Source organism: Nerophis lumbriciformis, linkage group LG32 (assembly GCF_033978685.3).
Source record: "Nerophis lumbriciformis linkage group LG32, RoL_Nlum_v2.1, whole genome shotgun sequence".
Taxonomy (NCBI): domain Eukaryota; kingdom Metazoa; phylum Chordata; class Actinopteri; order Syngnathiformes; family Syngnathidae; genus Nerophis; species Nerophis lumbriciformis.
The window spans coordinates 21494442-21515532 of record NC_084579.2 but is presented as its reverse complement, the minus strand read 5'-3'; the positions used below and the strand labels follow the sequence as shown (position 1 = coordinate 21515532).

Below are 21091 nucleotides of genomic sequence, written 5' to 3'. Positions count from 1 at the left end.
TTTTTGACACCCTGGCCTAAGCCAAAGGTTTATGATCTAAATAAATAATAATTAACTAATAATTGATAGACACGTGGTTTTATATCATTTGACATGGTTGTAAACTGTAGGTTGCACATAATTATTGAATATGATTAAAATAAAGAGTAAGACTAATAATTCAGTGTTAATATTTGAGTGGGCTCCAGGCCCCTCGTTAGTGGAAAAAGTTGGGCCCTGAGGTCAGAAAGGTAAAGAACCCCTGCCTTAAGAGACAAATCAGTTTGAATTTACAGTCATTTGTTTTAATATTACAGAGGATATAACAGTTTTTTACTGTGAAATACCAGTTAGTTCTGTAAAAAAAAAAAAAAGAAAATCCCCAATATGGCGCCGCTGTAGTGACTGCTGTTGGCAGGAGCTCTGTGCTTTTTAATTTTCCTGAGGGAACTCTCCTGAAGGAATCAATAAAGTACTATATGTCATGACTTGGTCCTGGGTGTTTGCTTTTCCGGAAGGCAACGGAAAGTTGGCTCGGGCGAGACGGGAATGTGAGTACATGATTGTTTATTACTATCAAAAAGTACAAACGAAAAGCGCGCACAGTGGCGGAGAACAAACTATGAAACCAAAAGACTATAGCAAAAAAAAGTACAAACGAAAAGCGCGCACAGTGGCGGAGAATAAACTATGAAACCAAAAGACTATAGCATTAATAAACAAAAACTTACTTGGCTTGGACTCAAGTTGCAGCATGAAAGATGGACATGAAAAAACAAGTGCCAGGAATGTGAAGAGCATAAATGTGGGATGTCGCCAGAAAGACAAACTGAAAACAATGAACTTAAATACTACAGACATGATTAACGAAAACAGGTGCGTGACTCAAAACGTGAAACAGGTGCGTGACGTGACAGGTGAAAACTAATGGGTTGCTATGGTGACAAACAAGAGTGCACAATGAGTCCAAATGTGGAACAGGTGAAACTAATGGGTAACCATGGAAACAAGACAAGGGAGTGAAAAGCCAGAAACTAAAGAGTCCAATAACTAAACAAAACAAAACATGACTAAAACAAAACATGATTACACAGACATGACACTATCTATCTATCTATCTATCTATCTATCTATCTATCTATCTATCTATCTATCTATCTATCTATCTTGTGTCATCCTTTTGTGTTCCTGGTGTACGTTTGTAGTTTTCATGTATTTGTGGTTTTTTTGCCTTTTGGTTGGGGACCCTTTGGGACTGTGCAACAAGGGGTGGCACTTTCGTGACTTCTGCTGTGTTTTTTTGTGAACTTCTGGGTCTGCCTCCCCGGAGACTTTTGGCCATGGAGACCAGCTGCTGGGTCTCTGCCACACCAGAGTCTGTTTGGAGAGACTGGAGGAGATGCGGATAAAGAGATAGGGCTGCGGAGCTAGCGCTGAGCGCCGGGACGGACAAGCTCCACAGTGGTCTTGGCTGAATGAGCAGGTATCGGACACCTCAGTCTCCTTGGACGTATCCTCGCTCATCCGTGCAGACTGGCCGAGAGTTTGTAGGCGGCCGAGGGTGAAGTCGGCTCTCGTGGTTGCTTTGTTGGGTCTGCTCCTGTCTGTTGGGTCTTTGTTGGGTCTGCTCCTGAACACCGCAGATGCCACCACAGTGTATATTTTTTTGTTTGTTAGTTTTTTGTTGTTGTTACTTTTGTAGCTGTATGTAGAAATGGCTTGTTGCATCAGCCCTGCTCTTTTAATGTCTTTAATGTCCTTTGTGTTCTTTGATGTTTGATGTTTCCCTCTTACACACATGCTTATGTGTGCTATGGCTATGAGTTTTTTTTCTTCCTTGGCCTCAGTCTGGATCCCCTCTCCAGGGGCCCAGGCTTAGACAAAAAAAAAAAAAAAAGGCTTCCCTACCCCCCAGCATTTACCTGTTTCTCACCTTTTTTGTAAGGGGCGCCGGAAGTTGGCAGAGCCGTCAGCGATCCTGTTCTGTCTCCTTGTAATGTTTGTCTGTTCTTGAATGGGATTGTGCTGAAAATCTTATGTTTTTCCCCTCGGGGATTAATAAAGTATTTCTGATTCTGAAATGGGTTATACTTGTAGAGCGCATTTTTACCTTCAAGGTACTCAAAGCGCTTTGACACTATTTCCACATTCACCCATTCACACACACATTCACACACTGATGGCGGGAGCTGCCATGCAAGTCCCTAACCACGACCCATCAGGAGCAAGGGTGAAGTGTCTTGCTCAACACAACGGGCGTGACTAGGATGGCGGAAGTTGGGGATCGAACCAGGATCCCTCAGGTTGCTGGCACGGCCGCTCTACCAACCCAGCCACGCCATCCCCAGTTGCTGTGAAATACAAGGAAATTGTAATTTTTACCGTCATTTTTTGTAATGTTCCAGTACATTTTGATCACATACTGTACTTTTTTTAGTGTTCCTGTCACTCACACACACACATACACCAAGAACCTGCTCCAAAAAATATTGTATTCAAGGTGATCTTGTGCACTTTTATTATAATTTAGTATTAAACGTCCCTTTGAAACATTGAAAATGTTGTATGAAATAATCATTGGGACGAAGGTAAATAAACTCTTAGTGAGTTTCCGGTGTGCGTTCTTTGTCCTGCCACATTAAAAAATAAAACATTATTTCCGTTGTAAAGTTTTTCTTCAGAATGATGCAGGGGCGGTCGACGTCACACCACAGTGCAGGATCGTGGTTCTCTGAAGGGGTTGCTGCCAGTGGGGACCCCGACGAGTAGAGCATCCCTGCCTGCGTTCTGCAGACAGTATTGCTGGAGCTCTGCAGCCGCCTGTGAGACCTGCATTGATATGTGTTATATGTATCACACTCATATGATGCATTCATATAGATCAGGCCTGGGCAATTGTTTTGACTCGGGGGGGGGGGCAAAATTTGAGGCAGAAATGTGTCTGGGGGCCGGTATATCTGATTTTTAAGAACACTAATACAAAACCTCACAATAATGTCTGATTGAATGCTAAAAGAGGATTGGAATTTAAAAAAAAGTTTTACTGAATGAGACACCCAGAATGTACATGAAAATAAAGAATGTGGGATTTACAATATTATACTATGAACGATAAAACACTGAATATTGACAACATATGAACATCACACCCCCTCTCGATCAACATATTTTACAATCAAGCGAAACGCAACAAAAAGGCTACAAACAGCCAAATATGAACGCGAAGGGTAATAAAATAAACAAATACAATCTGATACATCTGATATATCACTAAGCTTTAGAACTTTGTTGTAAAAATCTCCTTCCGGGTCTGTCCCTGACACCCGCATTTCTCTGCGGAAACGCTCCCCACCCACACTGCTTGGTGCCTCGTTTGAGCTGCTGTGACTTAGATTACCAGAGTAACTAATTAGATTACCATAGTAACTAGTATATCATGCAAAAGCGCAGATTCCAACCACTGAAATACTTTGTATAGTTCAAGACTTCCGGTAATTTGGAAAACCTCACTGCACATCATAAAGGCAGCTACAGTTTCCATCTTCCATCCATCCATTTTCTACCGCGTGTCCCTTTTTGGGGTCGCGGGGACAGTTTCCATCTTAAAAATCTAAAAAATGTATTTGGGAATGTCCGGCGGACCAGATTGAAAAGCTTAACCCCCCGGGCCTTAATTTGCCCAAATCTGATATAGATGGTGGTTTGATTAGTCAATGCACATGTGTGCATTGATGATTGATGATTACAATTATGTAATTGTAATCATCAAACTTTACAACTTTTAAAGGGGAACTGCACTTTTTTTGGAATTGTTCACAATCATTATGAGAGACAAGAACACACTTGTCTTTTTTTTTTTTTAGGATTTTAAAGATGATAAAAAAACGATTTCAAGATGCGGCTAATTGAAGCCTCTAAAGCAGGGGTGTCAAACGTATGGCCCGTGGGCCGGATCAGATGATTTTGGTATGTATAGAAATTACATGAAATTTTAGAATGAAAGAAACTGCTCTTCTAAATGTGTCCACTGGATGTCGCAATAGCAATTCTTTGTATCCCCTAGGCAGGAGTGTGCATGACTTCAGAGGGGGCGGAGCTATGTGCCCGGTTAAGATAGAGGACTGGGGACACATTATCTGGGCGCACATACATACGCTGAAATAACATGTATCCCCTTCTAACTTCATGTGTTATTTATAAAATGAGTCCAAATTCACAAGTTTTGTTGTAGATGATGCTACATATGTACAGAACAAACCACATGATGTTAGTACATTAGTTGAGGAAAATGAGTACCGTATTTTTCGGACTATAATCGCAGTTTTTTTGATAGTTTGGCCGGGCTCCAGTGCGATTTATATATGTTCTTTTCCTTCTTTATTATGCATTTTCGGCCGGTGCGACTTATACTCCGGTGCGACTTATACTCCGAAAAATACGGTAAATTACATTCATAACATGCTGTAATTTGATTTTGATATTACTATTTATGTCATGATCCGTGGTCCGGATCATGTTTTGTGTTTTGTGTTAGTTTTGGACTCCTTTAGTTCCTGTTTATGCATTTCTGAATTTATTACCATGGTTTCTTATTGTTTTCACCTGCCTCTGGTGTTTGGGACGCTCACCTGTCTATAATCAGAGGCATTATTTAAGCCTGCCTTTGCCAGTCAGTCGGCCTGGCGTCATTGTTCGCTTCATGCCGTGTCCACGTGAGTTTTGTTTGTTCATGCCACAGCTCGTGAGTGTTCCATGTCCATAGTCCATGCTAAGTGTTTAGCTTCTATGTTTCCTGCGCTAAGTTTTTGTTCTTTAGCTTCTTGTGCGAACGGCACGCTTTGATTCCTGTCTTTTGTAATGTGTAGGATTTCTTGAGAAATAAATCCTCTCCTGCCTCAGTGTTTTTCCAACCACTGTGCCGCGGCACACTAGTGTGCCGTGAGATACAGTCTGGTGTGCCGTGGGAGATTATCTAGTTGGGTTAAATATTTTTTTTGCAAACCAGTAATTATAGTCTGCAAATGATGTGTTGTTGTTGAGTGTCGTCGGTGCTGTCTAGAGCTCGGCAGAGTAACCGTGTAATACTCTTCCATATCAGTAGGTGGCAGCCGGTAGCTGATAGCTTTGTAGATGTCGGAAACAGCGGTAGGCAGGGTGCAGGTAAAAAGGTATCTAATGCTTAAACCAAAAATAAACAAAAAGTGAGTGCCCCTAAGAAAAGGCATTGAAGCTTAGGGAAGGCTATGCAGAACAAAACTAAAACTGAACTGGCTACAAAGTAAACAAATACAGAGTGCTGGACGACAGCAAAGACTTACTGTGGAGCAAAGTACATCTGAACATGACATGACAATCAACAATGTCCCCACAAAGAAGTATAAAAACAACTGAAATATTCTTGATTGCTAAAACAAAGTAGATGCGGGAAATATCGCTCAAAGGAAGACATGAAACTGCTACAGGAAAATACCAAAAAAAGAGAAAAAGCCACCAAAATAGGAGCGCAAGACAAGAAATAAAACACTGCACACAGGAAAACAGCAAAAAACTCAAAATAAGTCAGGGCGTGATGTGACAGGTGGTGACAGTACACCTATTTTGAGACAAGAGCTATATTGATGCATGCTTGGTTATGGTTTGAATTCATATCCAACAATTGCGACAACGAATTTTTACTGTCAACTGAGTTTCATTTTTTAATGATTTCTGCTGGTGGTGTGCCTCCAGATTTTTTCAATGCAAAAAATGTGCCTTGGCTCAAAAAAGGTTGAAAAACACTGTCCTACCTCACGCTGTCGTCCGGAGTTGTTCGTTCCCAATTCCCGGTAGAACGACCCTGCATAAAGATGCGACCCCGCCGTGACAATTTATTACATCTTCTGATAGATTAAACTTTTACACCAATGAGAGCATTTTAAAACTCCGCCAGACTCACACCTATTTGACTGATGAATATGATCACATCATTTATTCATCATTTGACTGATGAATATTATCACATCATTTATTCAGAAATCAGAAATCACGACAAATGAAGATGAAGATAGAATGAACAGCAACATGTAACTGTAAAAAAAAAAGAAAAAAGATTGTGCTTGTTCTATTTTTAAACAAAGAAAACAATCTGAAGTTGTCTTTATTTTTAAGTTATCATGACATGATTTTACCAGTCCGGCAGACTTGGGAATAGGTTTTTCTCTATGTGGCCCCTGAGTTAAAATGATTTTGACACCCCTGCTCTAAAACATCTTCAAAACTCTCCATCCATGTTTTATATACACACTGCATGTAAATATATAATGTAGTAACAGACACTTTCATAATAATATGTAATATATACATAATTTACTGTATTTTGGTCATTTTATGCATAGCTGAAACTAATTCTTTGGACGCATTTATTTACGTTTCTATAGCAGCGCACGTCTGACTTCCTGCAACAAATAAGTTCCTACTCCCGGAATTAAACCCGAGTGGGTTTTCTAATCATGGCAGACTTGGCGACAGACTATGAAGACGACTATTTTTGGACAAATGAGGATTCACAACCTTATCTTTTTGAAACCGAATATACGGAGGATGAAGCAAGGGACAAGGTTTGCAAATTAGCCTGTGGCTAGAAGTCCTATGTACTTTGACATCGGTTACCTGTGGGTAGCAATGTTTAATTGTACTGTCCCTGTCAAATAAATACATAAATAAATCACTGCTAATAGAAGTGAGCACAAGGAAGAGGGTGAGACGTTGCAGCAGACGGAAGCCGAAAGAGTTATGTCGGTGCAAATTGGTCACGCTGAAAATCTGGAACTTTTGTGCCAAGCTATGCCGAATAAAAATAGTGCCCAAACCAACAGGAAACGCCCCCGGCCAGCTTGACCAAACGGGGGGGGGGGTTAGGCGTGGTTGGGGGCGTGGTTAAGAGGGGAGGAGTATATTTACAGCTAGTATTCACCAAGTCAAGTATTTCATATATATATATATATATATATATGTATATATATAAGAAATACTTGACTTTCAGTGAATTCTAGCTATAAATATATATTTATTTTATTATATATATATATATATATATATATAAGAAATACTTGACTTTCAGTGAATTCTAGCTATAAATATATATTTATTTTATTATATATATATATATATATATATATATATATATATATATATATATATATATATATATATATATATATATATATATATATATATATATATATATATATATATATATATACATATATAAATAAATACTTGAATTTCAGTGTTCATTTATTTACACATATACTTGTTGAGTTAAGGGTTGAATTGTCCATCCTTGTTCTATTCTCTGTCACTATTTTTCTAACCATGCTGAACACCCTCTCTGATGATGCATTGCTGTGTGGCACGCACAAAAGTGCTTTCATCAAATGCACTAGATGGCAGTATTGTCCTGTTTAAGAGTGTCACAACATTGCTGTTTACGGCAGACGAACTGCTTTACGGTAGACGAAAACGTGACTGCTGTTGTTGTGTGTTGTTACCGCGCTGGGAGGACGTTAATGAAACTGCCTAACAATAAACCCACATAAGAAACCAAGAACTCGCCCTCGATCCTTCTACAGTTATAACGTGATTGGGCAGGCACGCCGTTTATATTGTGGGAAAGAGTCCGCCTGAATTTCGGGAGATTTTTGGGAGATAATTTGTCCCGGGAGGTTTTCGGGAGAGGCGCTGAATTTCGGGAGTCTCCCGGAAAATCCGGGAGGGTTGGCAAGTATGGACTGTATGCGCTGTCAAGCTAGCTGTGTACAAACAAAACATGAAATGTGGGCTAATACTTTACAGACACTGTAATATGATTGGATATGTTATTCAGTCAGTACAGATCAGTGTTGTGCATTACAAACTCAAACGCGTTTTGTCCTAAAAGCTAGCTTATCTCTTTCCGTAGTTAACGTCTAAGGGTAATACCGTAGCACGCCGATGTGTTACTACGCTACAAGAAGAGTTCCTCAGTGTTCGCTCTTACAATAACAATGTTGCTGCAGCTCAGTTATTATACAGGTTATGGAACGTAAATGAAGTATCGGTGACGGCTTTTGAATGCATTTTTAAAGTGATTTAGAGGTAGAATTTAGGGATGTCCGATATTCCGATATTGTCCAACTCTTTAATTACAGATACCGATATCAACCGATATATACAGTCGTGGAATTAACACATTATTATGCCTAATTTGGACAACCAGGTATGGTGAAGATAAGGTACTTTTAAAAAAATTAATAAAATAAAATAAGATAAATAAATTAAAAACATTTTCTTGAATAAAAAAGAAAGTAAAACAATATAAAAACAGTTACATAGAAACTAGTAATTAATGAAAATTAGTAAAAATTAACTGTTAAAGGTTAGTACTATTAGTGGACCAGCAGCACGCACAATCATGTGTGCTTACGGACTGTATCCCTTGCAGACTGTATTGATATATATTGATATATAATGTATGAACCAGAATATTAATAACAGAAAGAAACAACCCTTTTGTGTGAATGAGTGTAAATGGGGGAGGGAGGTTTTTTGGGTTGGTGCACTAATTGTAAGTGTATCTTGTGTTGTTTATGTTGATTTAATAAAAAAATAATATTAAATAAAATTTAAATTAAAAAAAAAAAAAACGATACTGATAAAAAAAAAAACAATACCGATAATTTCCGATATTACCGTATTTTTCGGACTATAAGTCACAGTTTTTTGCATAGTTTGGCTGGGCTCCAGTGCGACTTATATATGTTTTTTTCCTTCTTTATTATGCATTTTCGGCAGGTGCGACTTATACTCCGGTGCGACTTGTACTCCGAAAAATACGGTACATTTTAACGCATATATTGGCCGATAATATCGGACATCTCTAGTAGAATTGATTGCTCCCATTAGCTGCATTGCTAGCCACCAAGAACGAGACGATTTTTACATGTTAGAAAGCGGAAAAAAAAAAACTTTTGTCTTCTTGTCTCTCATAATGATTGTGAACAATGGGCAAAATTCCCCCCAAAAAAGTGCAGCTCAGCCAAACAGCTCAATTTTTGTTTAATCTGACCACAGAACATTCCTTCAGAAGGTCTTATCTTTGTCCATGTGATGTCAGATGAAACAAAAATTGTGCTGTTTGGCCACAATACCCAGCAATATGTTTGGAGAAGAAAAGGTGTGGTATTTAGTCCCAGCAACACCACTCCTACCGTCAAACATGGTGGTGGTAGTATTATGACCCCAAACACACATCAAAAGTGGTAAAGGAATGGCTAAATCAGGCTAGAATTAAGTTTTTAGAATGGCCTTCCCAAAGCCCTGACTTAAAAGTGTGGACAATGCTGAAGAAACAAGTCCATGTCAGAAAACCAACAAATTTAGCTGAACTGCACCAATTTTGTCAAGAGGAGTGGTCAAAAATTCAACCAGAAGCTTGTGAATGGCTACCAAAAGTGCCTTATTGCAGTGAAACTTGCCAATGGACATGTCAGCAAATATTACCATTGCTGTATGTATACTTTTGACCCAGCAGATTTGCTCACATTTTTAGTAGACCCATAATACATTCATAAAAGAACCAAACTTCATGAATGTTTTTTGTGACCAACAAGTATGTGTTCCAATCATTCCATCACAAAAAAATAAGAGTTGTAGAAATTATTGGAAACTCAAGACAACCATGACATTATGTTCTTTATAAGTGTATGTAAACTATGTATATAATATGTAAATATTACATATGTATTATATTTGATATTGCTACTATGGTTCATTTTTAGTCTACTTTATACCTTTGTTTTCGCCCTCTTTTTGTGCCCTAATGTGCATTATCCTTTCCATCCTTTGTGGGCTACTGTGTGGAACAATTTCCCTTGTTGATCAACAAAGTTTGTCTAAGTCTAAGTCTAAGTTTTACATGTTTTATTGTTTTTAGAGTAACTTAACTTCTTTTTGCCCTTACTTGGCATACTTATTCAAGAATGTTACTTAAAAGAATACTTGTGCTACATTCAAATTTGGAACCCTGCATTGAAATAACTATTGCTTTCGATTCTTAATGGGTAAAGTAATATATTTTTAAAAGTAATACAGCCTCCATTTTGTTTTCTCTCCTTACCTTCATTCTCTCCACACTGGCCTCCAGCTTCAGCTGCTCCACCATCCGCCGCATGCTGGCTAAATTGGAAATGGAGGTCATGTTGGATGCAGAAAATTTGCTTTGGGAGAGCGACCAAACCCTTGCAAAAAAGTCCCAGCAGTGTGAAGCGCGCTGGCGGTTGACTCCACAAATGGGAAGCAAACACCAGCCAAGGAAGGAAGAGCGGGCCAGAGGTTTTTGTTTTTTTTCCAACTGACCTCAGTCCACTCAGCTGCAAGGGGAAGAGAGACAAAGAGCAACAAGTAAATGGAGTTCAAGACAGCCGCAATGTCTGTTAAATCTTTAAAATACAAACAGCATTTTACTGCTATAATCCACTTCTATATAAATCATGACATGTATTACCCACCAATTTTTTAAAAACCCGTGCAGAAATTGTAATACAAGAACATTTTTGTTGCTGGTGTAATTACACATTTATATAAATCTATAGGGCACTGCATGTTTTAGCTTATTGAATAATAAGTATACTGCCCTCTGCCGCATAATATGATTACTGCAACATTTTTTTTATTTAATTTTTTGGTCTCTGTAAGTTCTTTATAGATGTAATTGTATTTACAGCCACAAGGGGCAACAGCGAGCAGAGTGTATATCCATCCATCCATCCATCCATTTTCTACCGCTTGTCCCTTTTGGGGTCGCGGGGGGTGCTGGAGCCTATCTCAGATGCATGCAGGCCGAAGGCGGGTACACCCTGGACAAGTCGCCACCTCATCGCAGGGCCAACACAGATAGACAGATATATATATATATATATATATATATACATATACACATCCATCCATCCATTTTCTACCGCTTATTCCCTTCGGGGTCGCGGGGGGCGCTGGAGCCTATCTCAGCTACAATTGGGCAGAAGGCAGGGTACACCCTGGACAAGTCGCCACCTCATCACAGATATATATATATATATATATATATATATATATATATATATATATATATATATATATATATATATATATATATATATATATATATATACACATTTTTTATTAATTACATTTTTTTTAATAAACCTTTTATTATAATCTGAACATTTACATACAATCAAGAAATAATAACAAAACAAGTACAGAAACAGCACAAAAAACTGCAACATTCTTTGTTTCAACAACAATATACGACGTCACATTCAAAACACACACCGTCTTTCAAAATGGCAACAATATTATCATAAAAATAAACAAAATATTCTATCAAATTTTACAAAATATGTATACATAAAAATTATTCACTAGAACAGTGGTCACCAAGTACCGCCTCAGAAAACACTTGGCTCTTCAATTACCACCACAATAACCAACATAAAAATACAGTAGCGTAGTAGGACTTAATATTCATTAAAAACAAAACAGAGGTTTTATTTACAAGTATATTAAATGTTTTGGTCACAGTCACATTACACACAGTTTAAACAGTGACACTGTGTTTGAATATTTTTCTTTTAAAATGAATATGTTGAAAATTGCACAAGTTATGGCACTCAGCATCAAGGTTTGGAATTGGGGGTTAAATCACCAAATGATTCCCGAGCGCTGCCACCGTTGCTGCTCACTGCTCCTCTCACTTCCCGGGGGTTGAACACGGTGATGGGTCAAATGCAGAGGACAAATTTCACCACACTAATGTGTGTGTGACAATTGTTGGGACTTTAACTTTAACTTTACTATAAAACAGTAATGAAAAATGAAATTATTAAATGGAAAAAACAGAATTTGTCAAATGTTATTTTTGACTATGGGGGAAAATAATAATAATAATAATAAAAAATTACAATTATTTTTTTTATTTCAACAACAATACGATAGAAAACTTCACATATAAAACAAACACCATTTTTAAAAAACTGCAACAAGACATAAAAAAAACCCATCTTCCTTGAAAAATATATTTACTGGATATTTCAAACAATAATCCTAAAAAAAATTCCCTTTGTCTTTATTTATTTTGTGTTGGTTTGAAAAGAGTTAGTTAAAATAACGTGTTAAAGTTTGAAATTTAAGTTGACCCTGCGATGAGGTGGTGACTTGTCCAGGGTGTACCCCGCCTTCCGCCCATGTGCAGCTGAGATAGGCTCCAGCACCATCCGCGACCCCGAAAGGGACAAGCGGTAGAAAATGGATGGATGGATTTTAAGTTGACCATCAAATTTATTGTAAAACAATACAATCTGACATCCTATTTATATTCATCGTTAGACTTAAATTCTCCTTCTCTCAAGAATATTAAAATAATTCAGTGTGACAAAAGAGTGAAAGAAACGTTTGAAACCTCGCGAAACCTCTCGCTTCCGACAATTTCTTGCTGTATTTGAATGTCTCTTAGTTTTAAAACCACGTGACGTCATGCATTAAAAATAATGTGTTAAAGTTTGCAATTTAAGTTGACGACCAAATGTATTGTAAAACGATGCAATCTGACATCCTAATTATTCATATTCATCGTTGGATTTAAATTCTGCTTCTCCCAAGAATATTAAGAGAATTCAGTGTGACAAAAGAAAAGAGTGAAAGAAACGTCTGGAACCTCGCGAAACCTCCCGCTTCCGACACTTTATTGCTGTATTTGAATGTGTCTTAGTTTTAAAACCACGCGGCGTGACGTCACGCATTTTCTGCGCTCTCATTGGTTAGCGGCGGATAATAAAGAAAGGTTGGTAAGGAGCTTTACACGGGAAGACAAACATGACTGCCAAAGCAACATGTTTAAAAGTACTTAAATAAGGAAAAGGACAGCTAAACAAAGTGAATGCAGCCATGGTGGAAGTGTTTACTGGCCGGACTCTGGTCAACAAAGATGGGGACTACGTGGACCCGGAAGAGGCGCTGAAGAACAAAGTGGTGGGCATTTACTTCTCCGCGGGATGGTGCCCACCCTGTCGGGACTTCACGCCCGTCTTGTGTGACTTCTACACGGAGCTGGTGGAAGAGAACGAGCCCCCTGCTCAGTTTGAGGTGGTCTTCGTGTCGTCGGACAAGTCCACCGAGGACATGGTGGAGTACTACCATGACATGCACGGAGACTGGCTGGCCCTGCCCTGGACGGACGACTACAGGCAGTCAGTATGCAGCACACATAAAGTACACCATTGCTTCGAAGGGGATGGGAATCCCTTCATGTGCAGCCGTTGGATAGGCAGACATTATTCTATTATAGTTTGATAGACGGATGCGTAATGGTAGACACGTGTACAGACTGTATAGGACGAGCAAGAATACAATAAAGTTCTGAGGTAAAGAATACATATAAATAAAACCCACGCAGGAAAAAAAAGAAACATCAATAATTTACAATCACAGCATAATCACAAATGTGCAATTTCTAAAAAGGTGCAGTATATCATTTGTAAACAGGTATGTCTGTATATAACATGCTCCTGTGTACAGTATAAACGGTACTATGCTTGTGTGTATTTGTGTGTGTATGTATGTGTATGTATATATATATATATATATATATATATATATATATACACACATATATATATATATATATATATATATATATATGTATATGTATATATATGTATATATATGTATATGTATATATATGTATGTGTATTTATATACAGTAACTTTCAACAATTTTCTCAGAGAAGTGGTGCATTATCTGACAGAAATGCAGGGGTGCCAATATTTTTGGCCATGACTGTATATGCATGTGTGTGTATATATACATATATGTATGTGTGTGTGTGTGTGTGTGTGTGTGTGTATGCATATATATATATATATATATATATTAGAGATATCGGGCGATAAATGCGTTAAAATGTAATATCGGAAATTATTGGTATCGGTTTTTTAATTATCGGTATCGTTTTTTTTTTGTTTTTTTTATTAAATCAACATAAAAAAACACAAGATACACTTACAATTAGTGCACTAACCCAGAAAACATTCACACTCAATCACACAAAAGGGTTGTTTCTTTTTATTAATATTCTGGTTCCTACATTATATGTCAATATATATATATATCAATACAGTCTGCAAGGGATACAGTCCGTAAGCACACATGATTGTGCGTGCTGCTGGTCCACTAATAGTACTAACCTTTAACAGTTAATTTTACTAATTTTCATTAATTACTAGTTTCTATGTAACTGTTTTTATATTGTTTTACTTTATTTTTTATACAAGAAAATGTTTTTAATTTATTTATCTTATTTTATTTTATTAATTTTTTTTTAAAAGTACCTTATCTTCACCATGCCTGGTTGTCCAAATTAGGCATAATAATGTGTTAATTCCACGACTGTATATATCGGTTGATATCTGTATCGGTTGGTATCGGTAATTAAAGAGTTGGACAATATCAGATATCGGCAAAAAGTTATTATCGGACATCCCTTATATATATATATATATATATATATATATATATATTAGACTAAACTTCCTTTTTATTGTCATTCAAATTTAAACTTTACAGTACAGATAACGAAATTTCGGTGCAGTAGCTCGTTGTAGTGCAGGATAGAAGAGCAATAAGGTGCAGATATAAATAAATAGATTACTGTATAGATAAATATATTGCACTTTTGCATATGCATCCACGTTTATGGATGTATGTTATGTTGTCTTTATATTCCAGCGAGTTAATCCATTTTGGGGGGGAATTGAGGGGATTATTATGATGCGTTCAAGAGTCTTACGGCCTGAGGGAAGAAGCTGTTACAGAACCTGGAGGTTCGGCTACGGAGGCTGCGGAACCTCTTTCTAGAGTCCAGCAATGAAAACAGTCCTTGGTGGGGGTGGGAGGAGTCTCTGCAGATTTTCTGAGCCCTGGTCAGGCAGCGGCTTTTTGTGATCTCCTGGATAGGAGGAAGAGGAGTTCTGATGATCTTTGCCGCCGTCCTCACCACTCTCTGGAGAGACTTCCAGTCTGAGGCACTGCAGGCTCCAGTCCAGACAGAGATGCAGTTTGTCAGTAGGCTCTCTGTAGTGCCTCGGTAGAATGTGGTGAGAATGGGGGGAGAGAGCTGTGCTCTTTTCATCCGACGCAAAAAGTGCATGCTCTGCTGAGCTCATTTTACAAGAGCTCCGGTGTGTAGGGACCAGGTCTTATTGTCGGTTGTCTGCACTCCCAGGAACTTGGTGCTGCTTACGATCTCCACCGCTGTGCCGTTGATGAAGAGTCTTCCTGAAGTCGACGATGATCTCCTTGGTCTTGTCGACGTTCAGGACCAGGTTGTTGGTTCTGCACCAGTCAACCAGATGTTTCACGTCCTCCCTGTAGTCCCTGTCGTTGTTGTCACGGATGAGGACCACTACTTTTGTGTCGTCCGTATACTTCACAATGTGGTTAGTAGTGGACCTGGAGCAGTAGTCATGGGTCATCAATGTGAACAGCAACAGACTCAAGACGCAGCCCTGGGGGGAGCTGGTGCTCAGGGAGATGGCACTGGAGGTGTTGCCGCCCACTCTCACAGATGGGGGTCTGTCTGTGAGGAAGTCAAGCAGCCAGTTGCATAGGGGGGTACTGAATCCAAGGGGGGCCAGTTTGCTCACCAAGTGCTGCGGGATGATGGTGTTGAACGCCGAGCTGAAGTCCAGAAACAACAGCCGCACGTGTGTGTCCTTTACTTCCAGATGTTCTAAGCTCAGGTGGAGTGCAGAGGAGATGGCGTCCTCTGTGGAGCGGTTAGGGCAATAAGCAAACTGGTATGGGTCGAATGTGGGGGGAAGTCTGGAGACAATGTATTCCTTTACCAGCCTCTCGAAGCACTTCATTATAATAAGGTGAGTGCCACAGGGCGATAATCATTGAGGGAGGAGATTGTGGGTTTTTTAGGTACTGGAATGATCGTGGCCGTCTTAAAACATGATGGTACCACAGCCTGGGGCAGCGAGGTGTTGAAGATGTCTGTGAGAACACCAGCCAGCTGGTCTGCACATCCCTTAAGCACCCTGCCCGGAATGTCATCAGGTCCCGGTGCTTTCCGGGGGTTCACTCTCCTCAGGGTTTTCCGGACATCCGCTGTGTCCAGGTTGAGCGGCTGCTCACCAGGGGGAGGATGGATTTCCTCGCCGGAGTGGTGTTAAGTGCCTCAAACTTTGCAACGTGGTTGTTTAGGTCGTTAAGGAAGCTGATGCTGTTGTCACAGGGACGGGGGGCAGCTTTATAGTCCGTGATGACATGTATGCCCTGACACATTCGTCTAGTGTTCGTGGGGTTCTCGAAGAAGTCCTGCACTTTCTGACTGTGAGCATGCTTCACGTTCACGGTTCAGGTTAGCTCTGGCTGTTTTAAGTGCCACCATGTCTCCAGATTTAAAAGCTTTGTTCCGAGCCTTCAGCATTGCACGTACCTCACTGTTCATCCAGGGTTTCTCGTTGGCCCCTGTGGGGATGTTCTTGATCACACTAACATCCTCCATGCACTTCTGAATGTATGCGGACACAGACTCTGCATACTCCTCCACACATGTGTGATGATTGTCGGTGGATTAGTAATACTGTCTAATTTTTTAGTTACCGAAAAACCGTCATTTAATAGTGCATTTCAGGCAACACTGCCTACTTCCTGGAAACGAAGTCAGGCGCATGCGCACTAGCGTCGTTTGGCATGAAAATCATGGCAGACAAACTACACAGACTTTGCTCCGGAGATTTCCCCTCGGAAATTGCTTGGTTTAATGTCATTTTCCCTTGCTTCTCATAGAGTGTTGCTGTTTTTAGAGGGCGACAGACGTAGACCATATTGGAGACAGACGTACTTGTCCCACATTAAAAGTATACAGCAAAGGAGAAAACTATTTCATGTTGCTTTCATTTTCGTCCATCAGCTGCTGTGACTGAGAGTTAATGAGGTGAGGAAACATGCAGCAGGCGATGTGTCTAACATTGCCACAACTTGTTTATAAAGTCTTTAGTTTGTTTACTGGGATGTCCACTCCTCCTTTTTTTTAACTGCAAACTGTATCAGTGTTAAAATAACATCAATACCAGCACAAATGTTTTGTCATCTCATCGAACTGAACGCAAGCTGTGAAGATTGTGTATGAGGTGTTAGAGGTGTCACTCCTGTTTGTTTTTGTTGGGCAAACTGTTGTACTGAAACACTATGGGGCGTTGTTAGAGAAGAACACAGCTTGTTTATTAGACTTTATCTTTATTAGCCAAACTGCTTTGAGTTTTATTTTGATATCAAAAAGTGAACACCATGTTTTTCTTTTTTACATTACTTGTGTTTTTGTTCATGTCACAAGGGTATTACTTTAAAAACATTCATTTGACATAGCATGTTGTTAATGTTTTATTGTGTATAGTTGATTCCTATATGACATATTTCTGCTCAAACTCTTAATGAATATGTCCCAATACAACATGTACATCAAAATGTAAAAATAGAGAGCTGACATGTTGATATTATTAATGAACAAAAAAAAACAAATAATTGTCTTTAGATATATACATAATGTTTATCTATAGCCTTTTCATTAGACATTACAAATTACATGATTGTATTACGTTCACACCCCAACACTGCTTTACCAAACAATCAGTAATCATGATTTCAATTTTGATAAAAAATAATCTTAATTCTTACTTTGGCCGTAATTGGCAGTCCTAGATCTCATACATGATTACTATTTTTTATCTACATGGACAAAAATGCAGTTATGATTTATGGCCATCAGGTGCCATCTTTCAAAATTCTTACTTTATATATATATATATATATATATATATATATATATATATATATATATATATAATGTCCATAAAGTGCTATCTTGCACAATTTTCACATCTATTTTAGTTATTCATGTTATTATTTTTCTGCCAGATTACATATTACTAATAATACTTGTGGTGCTTTCATATGCACATTCAATTTCTACTTGAGGTCCATGAAACAGTGTTTTTGTCTACAGTAATGTTTCTTCTACAAAGGAAATCATTTTGAATGTGCTCTTTGGGTTTATAAAATAAAACTCGGTAAAAAAAATTTCAGTATAAATCTGCGCACTGACTCGCTGTGCATCAGCAGCTAAGAGGAGCTTTCTTAACCTGTTTTGAAAAAGTTGTATTTTAATTTTCATGCCAAATAATATATTGTGAGCATAACTGATTCTTAATTGAACCGTCACATCAATAATTTAATCAAATCATGAGTTGTTGTAAGATTCCCATCCCTGAGTATAGGATAGCGGTTCACACCATCTCTGATTAAATTATGAAATAATGAGTATGTCATTTTGCATATGTATATATATATGAGTTGTTTTTTTAATACTTTTTTTATTGTAGTTTTCTCAATATTTATTTGTTTAATTGAACATATTGTTTTGAATATATAGAATTCACTATAATCAATGTTTTATTTCTTTTAAAAAAAGCAATGTTAAAAGGTAATACATTATTTAATTGTGTGAAACCACTGCAATGAAGTAATACTTCTATTTAAACTTGCACACATTACACAATGCATACAGTATGCTATACTTACCTGACTTAATTGTCATTCAAGTGTAAAAAGACGTCAACCACTAGATACTAGAATAAACTGTGTATTGGTGAGGGCGGACATGGGTCTCATAATGACAAAACTCTGTAATGTTTGCAGAGACGCATGTGCATTTGATTTAAATGTCCTAGTTTGTTCACCACTGTATAGGAAATAGTGGATATAGAAATAAAATGTTCTGGTATCATCACAATTTTCTTTCAGTACTCACTTAGTGTTACCGTATTTTCCGCACTATAAGGCGCACTGGATTATAAGGCGCACCTTCAATGAATGGCATATTTCAAAACTTTGTTCATATATAAGGCGCACCGGATAATAAAACGCACCTATGCATCCATTAGATGGAGCTGCGCTAAAGGGAATGTCAACAAAACAGTCAGATAAGTCAGTCAAACTTTATTAATAGATTACAAACCAGCGTTCTGACAACTCCGTTCACTCCCAAAATGAATAAACAGCTGTTTTATTATTTTCCCCGAGGTAAAGTCAGTGACGTGGTGTTTTGTTTATCTTTTAACAACAGCAAGGTATAACATGTAGTGCAACATTTATATCACATAGTGGAGGGGAACTTTTCCCTGATTCAATAAACAGGTAAAAAACAGTGATACTGTTACGGTAAATCAAACGTTAGTGCAATCACAATATAGTAACACTCGAAATAGTGCAGAGCAATAACAATATCAATAACTCAACGTTGCTCAAACGTTAATGTCACACAACACAACACACAAAATAAACACGTAAAGCTCACTTTATGAAGTTATTCCTCATCCACGAATCCCTCGAATTCTTCTTCTTCAGTGTCCGAATTAAAGACCATTGATTCGTTTATGTTAAATTCTCTTGCTGCTGCTTTATTCCCGTGTTCTACTGCGTGACTGATCGTCTTAAGTTTAAACTCTGCGTCGTAAGCGTGTCTCTTAATAGGAGCCATTTTTGGGTTAGAAGCGCTTCTTCTTCTACGGGGGAAAATGAACTCTGCGGCTGCTTACCGTAGAAGAAGCGCTTCTTCTTCTACGGGGGAAAAACAAGTTGGCGGCTGTTTACCGTAGTTGCGAGACCTAAACTTAATGAAAATGAAGTTTAGGTTTGTTGTGGCTCAATATTGGTCCATATATAAGGCGCACCGGATTATAAGGCGCACTGTCAACTTTTGAGAAAATTTGAGGTTTTTAGTGCGGAAAATACGGTTGTTTTTTTTAAATCACACTTGTGGAGCCAATACTGTAAATGAACAAAGTCTAATAAGATTTGGCCCAGTGTGTTATTTATTTTAAAGTGTAGTTTTGGTTGTTTTTTCTGCAGTGAGTTGAAGAAGCGCTACAACATCACTGCCGTGCCCAAGCTGGTGATAGTGAAGGAGAACGGCGAGGTGATCACAGACAAGGGACGCAAACAGATCCGAGACCGGGGCCTGGCTTGCTTCAGGTCCTGGTTGGACGCTGCGGAGATCTTTCAGAACTTCAAGGGCTAAAGAAAAACAACAATTGTTAACATTATTTGTGTCACGTTTATTTATACTACATGTTTTACAGCTTTCACCAAATAGTTGGTATACTGCACTGTGTTCATATTTATAAAAACTGATAAACGTATGTACATAAAGTCTACAGTCTTGTAAACTAACATATTTAAGTTAAAAAGGTAACTTTAGTGCTTGCCTATACATTCAAAGATTTATCTCAGGTGTGTTTTTTTGCTCCGTCCTAGAGAATATTTGTACTTTTGCTACGGATTTGTCTATCTTCTATTGTAGATATACAGCCCTGGGTATATTTTTAATTTTTTTCTATGCAGTAATAAAATTGTATTCTGGCTTTTGGGTTTGTTTTTTCCATTGTTTATGTTGTTTGTGTCCCTCTAAATATGTCTAACATGCACACAAAACACAACAATTCCCTGTCGCCTCATTAAAACGTGCACACACTGGATGTTTGCAGCATCATGGCACATTCGCTCTGGTGCAAACAGCAGCCAACAGGTGAGACTGACAAGTCTGGACAAGTTGGTCGTTACATGCAAACTTATTTGGATTTTTATTTAATGCTACAAACTGCTCTTCCCCCATACATTTTCTTTAAAAATGCCTTTCTGGATCTGACAGTGCGTGCACTACTGGAAGATTCAATCGAGTATGAGGTGCATATGGTGTGGAAGAGATGCAGCATAACATACTCACTTAGAGATCCATCTATCCACATCAAATATAATTTAACGTTAACACATATTCTTGTAATTCCTGAAACAATGACCCTCTGGGGACATTTGATTTTAATAATCTTCAAGGCTAAACAGGACTTAAACATGTCCTAAAGTTTTTAAAGGGCTTAAAAACACTTTGGAAATATATCCAAAAATGTTAGTACATTTTTTATGTCCTGTTTGGCTTTGAAGATAATAACAATTAAATGTCATATATACACATATATGTATATATATATACAAATA

At 38.2% G+C, this 21091-nt stretch overlaps 2 protein-coding genes across 2 annotated transcripts; one reads left to right on the top strand and one right to left on the bottom strand.

The window, feature by feature from the left end:
• Nucleotides 1-2480: 2480 nt before the first annotated feature.
• Nucleotides 2481-10309, bottom strand: gng10 (guanine nucleotide binding protein (G protein), gamma 10). The gene is made up of 2 exons (XM_061927032.2): nucleotides 10115-10309; nucleotides 2481-2808 (listed from the first exon to the last, which is right to left on the bottom strand). The coding sequence occupies exons 1-2, from the start codon at nucleotides 10193-10195 to the stop codon at nucleotides 2683-2685; spliced, it is 207 nt and encodes a 68-aa protein (XP_061783016.1). The 5' UTR covers nucleotides 10196-10309; the 3' UTR covers nucleotides 2481-2682.
• Nucleotides 10310-12773: 2464 nt separating this feature from the next.
• nxnl2 (nucleoredoxin like 2) lies at nucleotides 12774-20460 on the top strand. Its single transcript, XM_061927102.1, has 2 exons — nucleotides 12774-13220; nucleotides 19949-20460. The coding sequence occupies exons 1-2, from the start codon at nucleotides 12919-12921 to the stop codon at nucleotides 20115-20117; spliced, it is 471 nt and encodes a 156-aa protein (XP_061783086.1). The 5' UTR covers nucleotides 12774-12918; the 3' UTR covers nucleotides 20118-20460.
• Nucleotides 20461-21091: the final 631 nt, after the last annotated feature.